This window comes from Pleurodeles waltl, chromosome 3_1 (assembly GCF_031143425.1).
Source record: "Pleurodeles waltl isolate 20211129_DDA chromosome 3_1, aPleWal1.hap1.20221129, whole genome shotgun sequence".
NCBI lineage: Eukaryota > Metazoa > Chordata > Amphibia > Caudata > Salamandridae > Pleurodeles > Pleurodeles waltl.
Window position 1 is genome coordinate 398,869,246 of NC_090440.1, and position 16,102 is coordinate 398,885,347.

The 16,102-nt window shown below is 42.6% G+C and overlaps 1 protein-coding gene across 8 annotated transcripts in view; it reads right to left on the minus strand.

The window, feature by feature from the left end:
* The window catches only part of TP53BP1 (tumor protein p53 binding protein 1), an 848,450-nt gene that overhangs the window by 217,439 nt on the left and 614,909 nt on the right, over positions 1–16,102 (minus strand). For all 8 annotated transcript variants that reach the window (XM_069222604.1, XM_069222600.1, XM_069222601.1 and 5 more), the window contains 2 exons: positions 13,353–13,645; positions 12,602–12,772 (listed from right to left, as the gene is read on the minus strand). In XM_069222604.1, the coding sequence (XP_069078705.1) occupies positions 12,602–12,772; positions 13,353–13,645 (464 nt within the window). The remainder of the gene's footprint in view (positions 1–12,601; positions 12,773–13,352; positions 13,646–16,102) is intronic.

A 16,102-nucleotide genomic window follows, 5' to 3' on the forward strand; every position in this document is an offset into this window, starting at 1 on the left:
CTGAAAAGAATAATAAAAGACTTGTCAGAAAATGTCCTTGTTCCTGACCACTTCATCTTCAGACCTTAAAGCCAAGTCAGTTTTGCATAGATGTAGAAGGGTCTGGTGCAGGTTTTGAACCTGGAGTTGAAGTCTGTACCTGAGTCAGTACAGGGCCTGGAGCGGGTCCCAAAGGGTCAGACAGCACCAAGGATAGATTTGTCTGTAGCAACCCAAATGGAGACCTCTGCAATTGCTGGGGCCTCAAGGCCACCAGATGGAGCTGGAAGTTCTAAAAATAACTGCAGCATGGCTTCCTTGGAGGCTTCAATCAGCTGTGAGGCAGCCAATGGCCTGGAAAATTCAGGGAGCATCCTGATTAGTTGCGGAATCAGATGCAGTCTATGCCTGTGACTTGGAGTAGAATTTACACAAGAGATACAACTTCTTCTTATGGTCGGCGAAATACAACTTTGAGTCTCAGTCTCGGATAGCTTTCAGGTGCATGAGGGCACATAATTTTGAGTTGCGTCCCAAGCCCACACACTAGGCACAACTCGTGAAGGACCAGGACTGACATCTTTTTACAGTCACAGAATTGTCTGAAACCTGTTGTTTTAGGAGGGGACACCATTCCCTTGCACACTTAATTTAGGTTGGAAATCGTCGGAAGACAGACAAAATTGGGAGCAGAGTTCCGAATCCACCTCCAAAGGTGCAGAAAGAAAGAAATTATCATCAGCATGCAGGGTTGGTGGTTATATGAACCTAGCGGTGCACAAGAGCAATGTTGGAAAAATGTTTCTGGACCTGCCAGGGGAGTATTCTAAAGTGAGTAACCTACAGTTAGAGTTATCCATCAGAATGGAAAGATCTGCAATCACCACAAGCAGTTGGGGAGGAGGGTGGGTGTATGTGAATCTGCAGCATTACAGGCCAAGGACAAGCTACATGCATTCAGTAACTCTTTTTCTGGTAGACACTATCTGCAATTTCCTGACCTTTTGAATGTTCCTCAGGCATTAGACTGGGTCAGGAAACTTTTGAGCAGTTCTTTCTGCATGCCAATAGGTGGTGCTGTGCAGTTCCGCACTGACACTTCCACTCAGGAAAAGACGTGTGGGACCTATATAGTTGCCACTCCCACACACTGACATTAGTAGCATTCAAGGATGTCCGTGCCCCCAGATGTAGAGCCCCAATGGAATCTGCGGTTAGAGTCTCTACCGGAAATAGCTATACTGAAGGAAAATAACTTGTTCTACCTGTTGAGACTTTTAACCGCAGATTCCTCACCTTTTAAAAATATACCACAGCATTAACTATGAGGAGGTGGATATGAGAATTGGCTCAAACCAACAAGGTCTGTAAGACCGAGAAGGATAAATGTCCCTATCAGCTAACCTGGCTGTACAGACTGTAGTGCTTCGTGAATGTCCCCGTAACTGCCCTGCAGATGTCCAGGATAGGAACTCTGTAGGCCAACACAGCAGTAGCAGCTTCTGCCCTGGTAGAATGAGCACTCAGTCCTTCCGGAAGCTACGTCTTGACCAATGTGTACTACACCCGATAGGCCTGCAGGACGGGTATGTAAAAATAGACACAGTGCATGTATAACACCACCACCCTGTCTCTAGGGTCGCAGGCAGCAAAGATCTGGGCCAGTGTGAGCTTCTTGAATTTTTCCTTCATGGGGAAGGCATTGAGAGGGTCCAGGTCAAAAAAGGGACGAAGACCTCCGTCCTTCTTTGACACCAGAAATGGGTAAGAAAAACCTTGATCTACTTCTGGTGCAGGCAGCCTCTCAATAGCTTCTTGGGCCAAAAGGCCTTGCACTCCCTGACGGAAAACAGACAGATGGTCCTCCACTAGTCACTCAGAGGGCAGTGAAAGGTATGCCAACCTGACAAATTGCCAGATCATGCCTCCCATTGCATGGCTCTGCTCCACTACGGGCACACTAAAGGGGATGGGGGAGGGAGGGTGACACAAGCACAAAACTGCTGTAAACCTTACTGGGGCTAAACTGGCTGGAGAGGCGGGAAAGATAAGCCCAGGGAATGTGCTGGGGATTGGACACCTTCTGAAAAACCAGTTGACTGCAGCAAGGTGTGGTGGCAAACGGCGACGCTGGTGCAATAGTTCGGCCGATGGAATCAGTGGTGTTCAAACAACAACAAACTTGAGCACATCACAAAAGTCCTGTGTGGCTTGGATTAGGCCAGGTCAGAGGTTTTCTGGGACAACTGGAAGACTTGAGCCCCCAAATCCCAAAGTTCATGGGAATAGCAGTCTAGGAGGCTACAGGCATTTACAGTTATGGGGCCAAGCTGGTTGAAGAAAACACCCTCTTCCCAAAGGTCTCCACTCGCTTGGACTCAGGGGGAATAGTCAGGAAGATATTCAGGCTCATCCAACTTGTAGACACCTACACCAAATGCTTTCAGGAGAGGGTGGCGGAGACAAAAAAGCAGGGTTGCCCAGGGCAATAACGCCTTACAATCTGGTGACTGACCAGGTGGCCAGAGCAAGGCTTGGCCCAAGCCCCCAAAAAGAGTATTTGTAAGTGCCTCATTGAAATACAGGAGGGGCGGAGTGGATGTTTGCCCCGGCTTGACCACTTCCATCAAGACACTGGTATTGACCTCTAAGGTGGGGAGCTAGAGGTCAAGAACTTCAGCTGTCCTCCTAATGACGAACGTTTAAGAAGTGCTCTTCTCAGTGGCAGGGCCAGGGGGTGGAAGGAGCCCAGAGTCAGGGGACTGGCTCCCTGAAAATCATTGTACCAATTTTTCTTGCAGTATGGTTGCCCCATTTCATGGCTTGCATCATAAACCTTGTCCAAATCCGTGCCAAATAAGTAATGCAATGTATGTGTCTTTCCTTGTGTGTGTGTATGGCGGGGTGCAAGTTCAAGTTGGGGGACGGGGGGGGGGATGCTTCAATATAAGCCGATCACGGCCTCGGTCAAGGTCATAGCGGCACCAATTCAGAGAGCACAATGTCCATCTCATCCTTCAACATCAATCGAGTCTGCATCGGTGTCAAGGCTCTGGTACTGGAGGTGGAGTTGTAACAGGAGTCAGAAGAGGTTCAGTAGTGAATTTGGAGGGCTTGACAGGCGACAAGAGCAAACCCATTGGCTGTCCCCCAGATGGAGGGCCTCTAGGCTTCTTGGGGCCGATATGCGTGCCAGAGAGAGTCAGTAAAGATCTGAAGAGTTGGAGCATGGCCTTGCAGAACTCTTTGATCTGCCTTGGTGTCGCAGATGGCCCTGAAAAACTTGAACAAGTTGTAGGATAGCCTCCGACATCGATCGACTATGGGAATGAGATTAAGCTACATGGTGACACACTATCACCTTCTTATGAGTATGTGAGCTGCAGGAAAGGGCCGAGTTCCGATTAGATTTCTTAAGAATTGGAGCGCAACAACAACATACCTAGGAAACATCTCCTGCAACCCCTGGACTGGGGACGGGACTATAACGAACTTTTCGGCTTGGACTCTCACAGTCTTCCAGTGCTTGACAATAGTTTTGCCTCTTGGTCTCAAATGAAGATTGGGTTCATTGACAAACATTCACTGCATTTAGTTAGAGTTGTGGCTCAACCCAGTGCACCACAAGCAAACCTGATAGGGATCTGTCACAGTCATTTGTTTGGGACAGTCCTTACCTGGTTTGAATCCTGTAGTATCGGAGGGTGACATTTCCTTTGCACACGGAAAATGTTCTGGTTAAAAAGCTGTCTCAAAAAGACGAGAGATATCTCCGGATCCATGCTTCGTACAGGGGAAATAAATTAACTGACATCAGCGCACTGGAGTCTAAACAGGCCTCGCACATCATTTCTGGAAGGGAATGGCGCCAGGGGAACTGAGTTAGTGCAGAGCTGCACAGGACCCTCTAACACCACACAATGGTACTGCTTAAAAGTTTGCGGATCCAATCTGACTTCTGGGGAACATTCAAAAAGTGAGGACAGAAGCTTACATTGCAGGTAACATTTTTAGTTGGTAGCATGAGTGGATGTAGATACACATGCTCTGTATAGACTGTAAAGCAGTGCCTTCCCGTAGTGAGTAGATGATGCAGATGTCTGTAATAAAAGTTTTTAGCATTGTCTGGCCAACCACTTACTGCTGGCGGACTAAAATGCTCACAAAGTAGTGTTTGGTAAAAGTTTGTGGTGTTGACTAAGTGGCTGCTGTGCAGATATAAGTTTGCAGAATGCCCCCTAAGAAAGCCATTATTGCCTGTGTGTACGCTGGGGTTTTCAGTTAAAAATCTTACCTTTGTGGTGGCGAATTTGGATGCACTCAGCTATCTCCCTAGCTATGTCTGCTTTAGTAATGGGATGACCATGTAGGCTGTTCAGACCTGCAAAACAGTTTGGTCATGTCAATGTAGTACATTAGAGCTCTTTTACAGTCTAGCATGTATAAAGCCCTTTCCAACATTGAATCTGGTTGTGGAAAGAAGACTGGGAGCTCCATGATTCGAATGAATTTAAAGAGTGAATCCATCTTTGGGAGAAACATGGGATTGGTTCTGAGAAGAGCCCTATCATTGTGAACCTGAATGAAAAGCTTTTGTAGGCAAGTGCTTGCAGCTCACTAATGCGCCTGAGGTAGTTTATGGCCACTAAAATGGCTAACTTCCTGAAAAGGAACTGCAAGGGGCATGTGTAGAGGTGCCCTCATGAGCCTTGTGAGGACTATCTTAAGGTTCTAGACAAGGGCTGGAAATATTTGAGGCATTCCGACTGGATTTCTTGTATTGTTTTCTTTTACTTATCCGATGAATTGAAGCATGACAACAACAAACCTTTGGAATGTCTCATGCAACTTCTGGATTGGGAAAGGGACCAAGACTGACCTTTCCACTTGGATTCTTTGCAGTGACTTCCAGTGCTTGGTAACAGAGTTTCACCTCTTGGTCTCAAATGACCTTCATTAAGGGTATAATAAGACCAGTCCGTAAAGCCTTGCCTACTGCTCCCTGTTTTGCCTGTAAGCTGCCACAGCAAAAAAGTGTAGATGGAGTGATGTTTAGACAAGACCTGACTTGTGAAGATGTAAAAGACAGCAGACAATGTCTTGGACATTAGCTTTCAATGGGTTTAGATTTTTGGAACGGCAGTAATGGACACAACTTTTCCACTTTGCTGCATAACAGGCCTGGGGTGAGGGGTGGGGTATTCCAGCTACATTATCACTCCAAAAAAAGAACCAAAGAAGGACTATAGTCCAATTTTAGACCTCATGAGGACAAAGATGTAAAATAAAGAGAGGATTTACATGTTGGCACTATACCAGATAAGCAACCAGCTCAATGAATGGGATTCGATGTGGGCAACAGATCCTAACGATGCTACTTTAACATCACCATCATTTGAAAGCAGCTTATCGTAAAACAAAAGTGAGAATCTTAGTCCATCCCTACTTACACAACCTTAGGAAGCACAGTGTCATTACAACACAACAGTCTGTGTTTCACCCACTGCGTCTCAAGGTAAATCATCCCAAGTCTACAGTGAATAAAGTACAATATGTCCATTATATGGGAGTACACAAAACACATTATCAGCAAAAGTGTATCCTTCACAGGAGAGACTGAGTTCTATCCACCTCAAGTGTCAGAAAGGTCTAAGGGTCAGCCATCCGATGGCTCATCAAATCTTTTCACTTCTGGTCTCACTGATATTCTGCATCTTTCTAGCTCCAAACAACAGCAATGCTTAGAAGATCAGTGTTGTCAACTCTGGGCAGCTGAGAGGACAGACTGACTCTCACATACTGTAATCCACTCCCTTTTTTGGTTTTGCTAGTCAAGCAACCTGCTAAGATGTGTCTGTTTAACCAGCAGTTCTGTCTAAATTATTGTGACAGGTGCTTCTCTCTTGAGAAGCCCACAAGGATGGTCTTCAGGCTCAAGGTGTGTGGTCGCGGAAAGAAAATATTCTGCCAGTTCAATCTCCTTGAGTTGAAGTCCGTTCATCTGGCCCTGTATTTGTTTCTAACCCACCAACCTGAATCCAGAATGCAGAAGTAGATATTCTCAGAAGATTAATCCAAAAGAATCACAATTGAGTACTAAACAAAGTTTTGCGATACATCTTCTCCGAATGGGAGCTTTCCAGATGTCGACTTACCTGCAAATGAAGTCAACAGAAAATGCCTAAATTATGTATCCAGGTACTATCAAGCAGGAAACTCTGGACAGCTCTTTGACCAGTTGGTCGAAGACCGTGATGTAAGCATTTCCTCCAGTACCATTGATTCTGTTGTTTCTCATAAATCCAGTGAAGGACAGAACGAGGTTGATCCTCTTCATTCTGCAGCAAGCACAGTAGTCACTGTACACCGACCTTCTACACGTTTCAACATTCACGCAAATAAGTGCTGTAAGAACATTCCACTGTTTGTCATGGAGAGAATAAGGTCTTCAGAGCTCGCTCTAGCTCCTTCTGCAAAAAGTGGTGGGCTTCCATGTAAATCAAACAATTTCCCTGTTGACTTTCTTCCCTCTACTTCAGCTGAAAGAGCTTTACCTTCCCTTGATGTCAAAAGGGTTCTAAAATGTTATCTAGACAATACTAAAGACATTAAAATGGCCATCTGTTTGTTAATTATGGTTGTGTACGAACAGCATTATCCACTTTAACGCAGTAGACTTCTAGGTGGCTTGTCTCCTGTACTGCCAACAAGTATTTGTCTGGTAGCCCCAGAGCCCACACCACAATAGTCAGACCTGCTACTAATAATAAACTTCACCATTACAGACCCTTATAGGAACAGGTGCTTAAAGTTTCATACATAATTTCATAGAGTATTATTGCCTAGACACAGATTCCAGAGCAGGAGCCCAAGTGGGACAATATTTGTGAAACCTTTCTGGATAGAACACAGTTGGTCTTTTTCCTTTGCCTTTCTTCTTCACCTTTAAAAGGGATGGTCTTGCTATTCTATGCACTGATTATTACTAATACTGAAGATCATCTGGAGGAGAAGAACAGTGACCTGTAATCCTAGGTCTCTTGTAGAGGAATCTTCATTTACAATCATATGCAAGCTTCCTTGGAGCAGGAGCAAAGGTGATTGCCTTCTCAGTTCCAACATGATCATTTATCTCTGTAACAAAGAACTGTCAACGGACACCTAAAGGACATGATGGGAACATTGGCAGTATATTGCTCCTACAGGAGCCGGCAGGACAGTTTACCAGCATTCCAGCTGCTTGCATATTAGGCTACTAAATGAAGTATGCTAGTGCCTGTGTTTCTGTTTTAAAAATAATTTATTTTTTTAAACTAAAAAGCCCCAAATTGGCCAATATAGCATGTAATTTACTATTTTAAAACATTTTTTTGCTCTGACAAATCTGCCTTTTAAAAAAAAAAAAAAGTGTATATTTCTAATTTTTGCTTTGTAAAAAAGTGCTCTGGGATCCCGTGCGAGGCTGGGTCAGGAGGTGGGGTTTACAGGGGGGGAGGTCAGTTTGGTGTGCATGACTATAATGAAGGGTTTCCTGGTGCCGAACTAGGATTAGAGGTAAGTAATCATTGCTTCTGCACTGTAGGTCAAAAACAATCTGCACATATCCCTGGATTGTGTATTCAGAAGTTAAGGCGTGTTTTAATGTATATTCTTACAGCTGTATTCCAACTAAAGAACTGGAGCTCCTCAGCAACTACCAGTGCAGAGTATGATGGTATAGGGAAATTGCTGGCTTCTGAAAGGAGTAGTAGCATATTTCAAGCTTAACGTGGCTGTTGCTTATCTGGCTGCATTATCCTTCACTGAAGACGGTTTAGGTCATCAATTGGAAATGATGCCACAAGCTGGTTTTTATGCATCTCAACTGACTGGAACTACTATTAACATTTGTGAAATTGGCCCCGAGATAGGCTGAAGATATTATTTTTGCTGCACCTAAAATGCAGCTGTTTACTAATTTGATTCTACATATGTAATATTAAAGGATCCAGCTTGCGGGTAGAACAATTCTAGTATTTATTACTTCAATGAAGATTCGCACAAAGTAGAAATCTTAGTCAACCACCTCAAGGCTAATTTCTATTTATGTTTTCTCATAAGAATTTAGGTAAAAAAAACTCACTTCAGACACTTAAAAAATATTTCTGTTCTAAATTCCACTTATTGCTCCATAAATGTATAATCCAAACAAGACCTAATGTATAATCCAAGCAATTATGAAGATTTATTAAGGTGTCATGTTTAGGTAATTAATTTAAGGACTACGTATCCTGGTCTGTCTTTCAGAATAAGAATACGAATATTGAACAAAATTGGACAGTTATGGAGATGTAAAGAGTAAGCTGTAATTTGTACTGCCTCCACTTCTGAAATTAGCACTAGTTGTAGGAAACCAACAGTGTTCCTGAAAAGGGCATTTATTGAGAAATATTACATAATTACTTTATGATCAGTTGTATATGGATTAAATCCCTTGGATCCCCCTTATACACATGAGCAGCGAGTGAGTATCTAGTTTTTTAAATGCATGCATCAGAAACAGTGAGGCTTTAGGGCACAAGTGATTATTTGAGCCACAACATGGGTGCAATGAAGAGTAAAGCACTAATTGACTGTTTACACGAATTTTTACTTGTAATTATTCTTAAATACAAAGGTTTTGTTGGGTTGGCAGCAGCAGAACCATTTATCATTAAAGGATGGCAGATTGTATCCCTGCTTCAAGAAATGTTTGGAGGCAAAACAAAATTAAAAACCGCTTACCCTGAACCCAGGCCTCAAGTAGGAAGGAGCCAAAACGGACCTGCTTGGGAATTACATTAAGGAAGGTGGAAGTCATGGTTTGGCAGGGGGATTCCCTGCTGCTGCAGATGGCCGCTGACCTACCCTTTCCTAGAGGTTTTACAAGATCTCTGATGGTGTGGCTAGTTTGACCATTCAGGACCTTGAACCCTCTTGTGACAAGAAGCACCTATAATATGATATTTATCACTTCTTATATTCCCTTTTCTTTTTAATAACATGCAGGGATTTTTCTCCCTGCACCTAGGGGGACATTGTTTCTTTTAATTAAACGTGACCATCATGCCTTGCATGGTGCACCCAGGCGATACAAATATATATGAATACACTGGTAGAACCACCCTAATAGGGCACACCTCCTGATTTATGAAAGGCACCAAGCCCATAGTGGGCAGATCACTGTATTCGACACTGGCTCCGCTCGACATCTTGATTCATGGTGTAATCAATTTCCCATTCGTTGGGCTATAACACATTACCTACAAGAGATTACTGGTGTTATTACCTATTTTTGTATTTTTTATTTGTATGCCATCATATATATCTGGGTTTATGTCCACCAGAGGACCGTTTGAATGAGGCTGCTCTCACCTTGCAGAATCCTGAAATGTAAATTAATTCGCGATTGCTGCTTCCTGTCATGGGAAGTCGGACATTTTCCCTCCTCATTGGCCTTTTTGATTTTTGGGCCGTGTGCATGAATGGATTGAACTGATTGAGGACGTTCGGCGTGTTTATTTATGTTGTAATCAATTTCCCATCCGTTGGGCTATGACACATTATCAAGAAGAGACTTCTGGTGCTATTACGCATATCGGTTTACAGTTTGTATGCCAATGCCATAATTTGTATGAGGGTTTAAGTGCACCTGAGGACCGTGTGCATTAGGCCGTTCTCACTCTGCAAAATCCTAGAGTGTAAATTAATGCTCGATTAACGCTTCCTATTATGGGATGTCGGACATTGTTATTGGCCTTCTTGGTTTGTGGGCCTAGTGCATGTGACATTTTTTATGTCAGGCCGAGAGCGTTGTGGAGCGTGCTTTGATACACTTATTGGGAGGATGTGTTCCTCAACACCCTTGATTTATCATTATCGGGTGCACTGAAGTGTTGCTTCTGACTACTGATGTTTCTACACTAGAGGACGCCCCGCTTCCACCGCGAGGGCGCAACTAGGAAGAAACCTACTTAGTCGCGTTGATGCCGCGCGGCGGGTCCCGGCTAGAAGTAAGTTGTGGCTGCCACCCGAGCAGTGCTATTGCTTAATAGTTTAGACAATTAGCTTTGCGTTGAGATGTTACTCATAAGCTGTTGTTTCACAGCTAAGAAGCTGAATCACTTTTCTCTGACAGTGAAAGTAAGCCGTATTTCCTTCAGCGCTGCAACTTACCACGGCATTTTATTTTTACATAGGTGGTTATGTGAATCCATTCAGATATGTTTAAATCCATTAAGAATTAAGATATGCTTAGTTTACAGGTTCATCAACCGTATGAGTTCTGTCGGTTATTTCAGTTTCTGGAACCACGGGCATGATGTTCTAACATTGAAACTAAACCGTATGTCTCGTAGTGCTGCATCTTACTAAGGCGATTCTTTGACACATGCGGATGTGTGAAGCCATTAAGATATGTTCGTTTTACAGGTTTATCAACCTTATAAGACCTGTCGTTTTTTAAAGTGTCGGCAGCCACTGGCGCGACGTTTTGTGCACTGTAATTACGGCAGTTATTTTACAAGTCATCTTTAAATAATGTAGTTTGGAACATTGACAGCGACGTTCATGATTGATTAACACGCTGTCTGCATGACATTATATATTTACTACTTGGTTCTTTAACATATTAAACGACGTAAGTGAGTTTACCGTGGAGTGGTTTATATTCCTCTCCTTTGTTTTACTGGCGCCCTATTAAGGTCTTGCTAGCATCCACCCTCCCCCCTCATAGGCAACTATGATGGATCAGAGGGGATGGCTTTTCCGTTTTTTTGGTTGTTACCAAGAGATGTAGTGGGCTGTAAGACTTTGCGAACCCGTATTTGATCTGATTTCTTGCTGGTGAGGCACTGTTGTAGCGCAAGGCTGCCACACTAAAGTTTTCAATCATTATCCTTTTTTTAGGTTGACACTGGGATTGATTTTTAATTCATACTGCAGTTCCTATGGACCTGACAACACTTTTGCTTATCGAGAGATAAAATAGTAATCTTCGTACTAAAGCACTATTGAATTTGGGGATCAAAGGTGGGTAGTATTTTTGTGTTTTTACCCCTTCCCGGCCCTGACGCTTTGAATTGAATGTCTTTAGATGGCTGGACTTTTATGGATATTAATAAAACATATTTTTTTATTGATCCATCTATAGGACTCCTTGATTGTGGACTGAATAAATTGGAATGAGAGACAAATTGTGTAATTTAATTGATGCTGTGAGGGTAAGTAGCCCCTAGAAAGGGATTGCCTTCCAATGTTTCACCCAAACACGATATTGCTGGGTGAGATGACTGATTCAAATTCCTTTGGTTCAATTTTAGGTGCTACCTAAGGAAGATATGACTTCTGTCCTGATGAAGACCTCTTTATGACTGGTTCTCTGTGTAGGGTCGAAACGTAAACAATAATTCTTGTGGATTATTCTTGATTGAAATAAGTGACTTCCGGACACCTGGACTGAAGGGGTCTTTTTGAAGTTCACTTGCCATACAGTTTTAGCCACATTTTGTATATATTGTAGATAACACTTGGCACACCATTTTTTCACTAATCACTTTTCACTGTGCCATTATCTTGGGAGCACCTAATTTAAATAGTTTTATTCAAGTATATTGATACATGTTGGTAATTTATTTACATGGGATGGAAATAAAGTTCTTTTAACCTTGCAGGGGTACAAGGAATTAAAGAAATTACTTGCCGTGGAAGTTAAAGGCCCCTCTTCCCCCTTAGGGCCATTACTCATTATCACATACCCTGACCCCGGGGCTCATTTAGGAAGGAGTCAAAACGGACCTGAATAAGAATTACATTACGGAAGGAAGGTGGAATTCATGGTTTGGCAGGGGGGATTCACTGCTGCTGCAGATGGCCGCTGACCTGCCCTTTCCTGGGTGGTTTACAAGGTCTCTGATGGTGTGGCTAGTTTGACCATTCAGGACCTTGAACCCTCTGTGACAAGACGCACCTATAATATGATACTTTTCACTTATATTCCTTTTTCTTTTGAATAACATGCAGAGATTTTTATCCCTGAAGTAAGGGACATTGTTTCTTTTAATTAAACATGACCATCATGCCTTGCATGGTGCACCCAGGCAATAAAAATATATGTGAAAACACTGGTAGAACCACCCTAATAGGGCACACCTCCTGATTCATGAACGCCACCAACCCCATAGTGGGCAGATCACTGTATTCAACTGACTAGCCGCGTTGGCTCCATGAGCAGACAATGAGGGGTTACTACGCTCTAAATGGGGAGGGGAAACCCCATGTTTGGCTTGATGGGAGATCTGCTGAACTCTAAATCACCTTCAAAATGCTTGGATAGATTTTGCCTTTAAACCCTGTATATATAAAAAGAAGCACAAGGAATATATTTAATTAAATAAAATGAAAAGTAGAAAAAAACATGTTTTTCCATGTATACTTGTCTAAAAACAGAAAGCTGGTTATGGTACTTGGTGTTTTCTCTGGTTTAATTTTTTTTTAAGACTGATCTCATTATAGAGTTTTAAATGTCCTTGGCAATCCTTCTACCAACTAAGTTTTGATTTCTGGCAAGGACAGCCCTTAACAACTACTATAACAGTAAACTCACTCTGGATTCTTAATTCCAGCTATCCGTGAGGGAGGTCGTCCCCGCTTCCCTCGCCCACGGGGTGTCAACGGGGTTTTACTCCCATGTCTGTGTGATGCATCTCCATCTTCCTCATTCGCTGGCAGCCCTTGTTGAATGGGGGATCCTGGCTGGCTTGAACCTTTCCTAGGACTGAGGAAATAACAATAAATGTTACCAAACGTTTCTGACAACTGGACAAATAACTTAACATTATGAACATTAACAATATGACCAAGTTATTGTAGCAAATACTTAACTACTATGTACATGAATGATGACTTGAAGCGTTCTTTGTTGACATTGCAAAGTTGGACAGAGCCATTTTATTTGGTACTTAAAGCACACTTGGGAGTTTAAAAAACCTAAACTGTATATCATTCAACCAAAGGTAGCTTAAGAACACTGTAAGAATGAAGGCAGCAGAGTAATCATCTTTATGTGATCACAGTGATGGAGTGCTAGAGAAGATTCAGAGTATATTTGATCATTCAGCTGTAACTTTCAACATTATGATAAGCGGCACAGTGCCTACAACAGTGCCCATGTTTGCAAAAATGTTTATCTAATTTGTCAGTCAGTGAGTTGCATTTGAGTGTTCCTTTCGTCATAGCGAATGTGATTTCTCTACCCTCCATTTTGCTCCAGAGATTGGAAACGCTATGACAGTAGCTCCAAACATACATTCAAGCTTTTGTTTAACAACTTTGCATTTCTATAAATAGGCATGTACCTCGATTTACCAGGTCCTCCTCTGCCAAATGGAATGGCAAATTCTCTCGAATCCATTCTGCTGGTCTTGCCTTTATGGGAACCTGCACCCTTTGCACGTTCAGAACTGCTTCCGCTATGTGCTGCCGACAATCCACTGCTGGCCCCACTGGATGTGCGTTGAAGGCTTGAGGCTTTGGAAGAGAAAGAACTAATGTCTCCAAGATCACCTGAGGTGAGTGACGAACCTGCAGTCCGAGAGGGTGAGATCTCACTCTCAAACTCTTGACACTCAACCACTGGCTCCTCGTTCTCCTAAGGAGTACAAAAAAAGAGCAAAGTAATTTACAAAATAGTACCTCTCTTTCTCCCATTAGTCACTATTCAAAGACAAACATGACAGCTCATGTTCCTCAAGTAAAAGGCTTTTTAATTACCCTTATATGACAAATATGCAAGCCAATATGCCACCTAGGCTCACATCTCACAATTAGTTTCTTACAAATCTTTCAATGTTAAAAGAGGCATATGAAACGCATACAGAGACTACAAACTACTTAAAACCAGCACTTGATACAAAGAGTCAATAAAATGTGACTCTACTACTGACATGGACATGAGTATGCAATAAGTTAAGTATCTGTACGTTCCTGTAACTACAGACACTGGTACTTTTCCTACTTTCACACATTTTAGTGTTTCCATATCGTCAAACAGGGGATGATGCCTTATTACAGCAATTAAGGCTATTAACAAACCATAGGCAAAATAATAGTGCTTGCATTGTATCATTTACATCATGTCATACTGCTCAAACTTCAGCAATCGCCTCACCCCACCCCGCCGAGATCACCATAGCCCAGTTTTCATAGCAAAAGAGTAAAAGTGGAATACAACCAATGAGCCTCTGACTCACTAGGAGGGAGGATTGCAAGTACGTTGATGAAAGAAACCAAGACTGGAGAAGAACAAGTTGCTTACATTTGGCAATTACATTTCTGGTGGATACCACAGATACTTCACCTCAAGGAACCCTATCCAAGAGCAAGAGCAGATCCAGAAAAGGTGCAATAGTTATTGTGCACCAACAAGTGACATCATGTGGCCCCAGTTATGGTCCCCAAAGACACATAAGACCCAACCCTGTGTCAGTTTCTGTTCTTTTTTCACCTCTTGGCGGTAGAGAGGAGACTGACAATGACTGATTGAATTATGGGTACAACATCATAAATAATTTCGGAACCTTATTACTAAAGTACGTGAAAACAATAATTAGAAAGTGGACGTGGGCAGGGAAAATTCCCCCATACTTTGGCGTCCATTAGAGAGTTGATCACAGAATTTTGGATGTAGCACCCATGCAGTTCATATGATGTGGCAACTGGGGAAGCTGGTACTCTCAGAGGAGATTAATCTTCATTGTTGTTCTCACTATTTAGGACCATGGCGTATCCACCTCCAACTTGGTGTTCTCCGAGTTACAATTGCGGGCTTCAACAGCGGTCTTATTACTTTAGATTCAGAAGAAGTTAGGTTGGTATCTGAGTTTCAATTCTCAGGCACTCTTTTCGCAGCGATATACTTTTGCTGCTAGTGAATTGATTCTTGCTCCCAGGAACTGTATTTCTTGTTTGGGATTTGGTGATGATTTTTCTATATTTATAGAGAAAGCCAGTTTGAAGAGAGTTCTCATAACCTCTTGTTGGTGTGCCTTGCATTTGCTGAAGAAGGTCTGCTCTTACTATCCAATCTGGGTAGGGGTGAACATGTATCCCTTGTCTCCTCAAGTGTGCTGCCAGACACTTTGTAAATACTCTTGGAGATGATTTTATCCCAAACGCCAGTACTCTGAACTAATAGCTCACTACGAATCAAAAGTATTTTTTGTGTCTTAGATTCATTGCAATGTGCACATAAACGTCTTTCAGATATATAGTTGCTATGTAACTGTGGTAAGACCGCTTGCAATGTTGTCATTTTTAATTTTCTTGTCTTTATAAACTTGCTTATAAATCAGAGGTCTTGAATAGGACATAAGAGATTCTTCTACTTTTGGGATTAGAAAATATGTTGAGTGATTTCCTTTTTTGATCTCTTCTCTGGGCACTCTTTCTATTGCCCTTTTTTCTAGGAACTCTTTTACTTTCTTTGGTCCTCTTGCTGGTGGTTTTCTTGTCAAGTGCTTTGCAACACCCAAATTGTATGATACTTGATATCCAATTGTTTAACATTATCTTCCTCCACTCCTGAAGGAAGTTTCTTATTCCCCCTCCCGCTGGTGTTGTGTGCGAGAGGTTTTCTTTGTTGGCCAAATCACTTGTTTGAGGGGGTGGTAACTCCCCTGTGAGGCTGTCCCCTTCCATGTGACCTTTCACGAAAAGACTGGCATCCTTGTGCCTGATATTGCCAGTGCTGTGAGGGTGCTGCCGATTATCCTTTTTGAGCTGTTGCAGCACTTCAACCACCAAGCTGCCAAAAAGCTCTTTGCCATTAAAAAAGTGTATTTATTATGTTTGCCTATACCTCTGGTTTGAACCCTGAGATTCTCAACCAACCATGGCGTCTTAAGATTGTTCTCGCCATCATTTGACAACTTGCTGTGTCTGCAGTGTCTAATGCTGACTTGAGGCGATTATTAGCAATGTTTATGCCTTCTTCAGCCACGCTTGCCGCTCTTTTTTTGTATTGCCCCAGAAGCTGTCTCATAAGTTCCAACATTTCTTCCCAATGTTGGTATGCATACCTATTAAAGTGGCTGATGGAGTTTGCTAT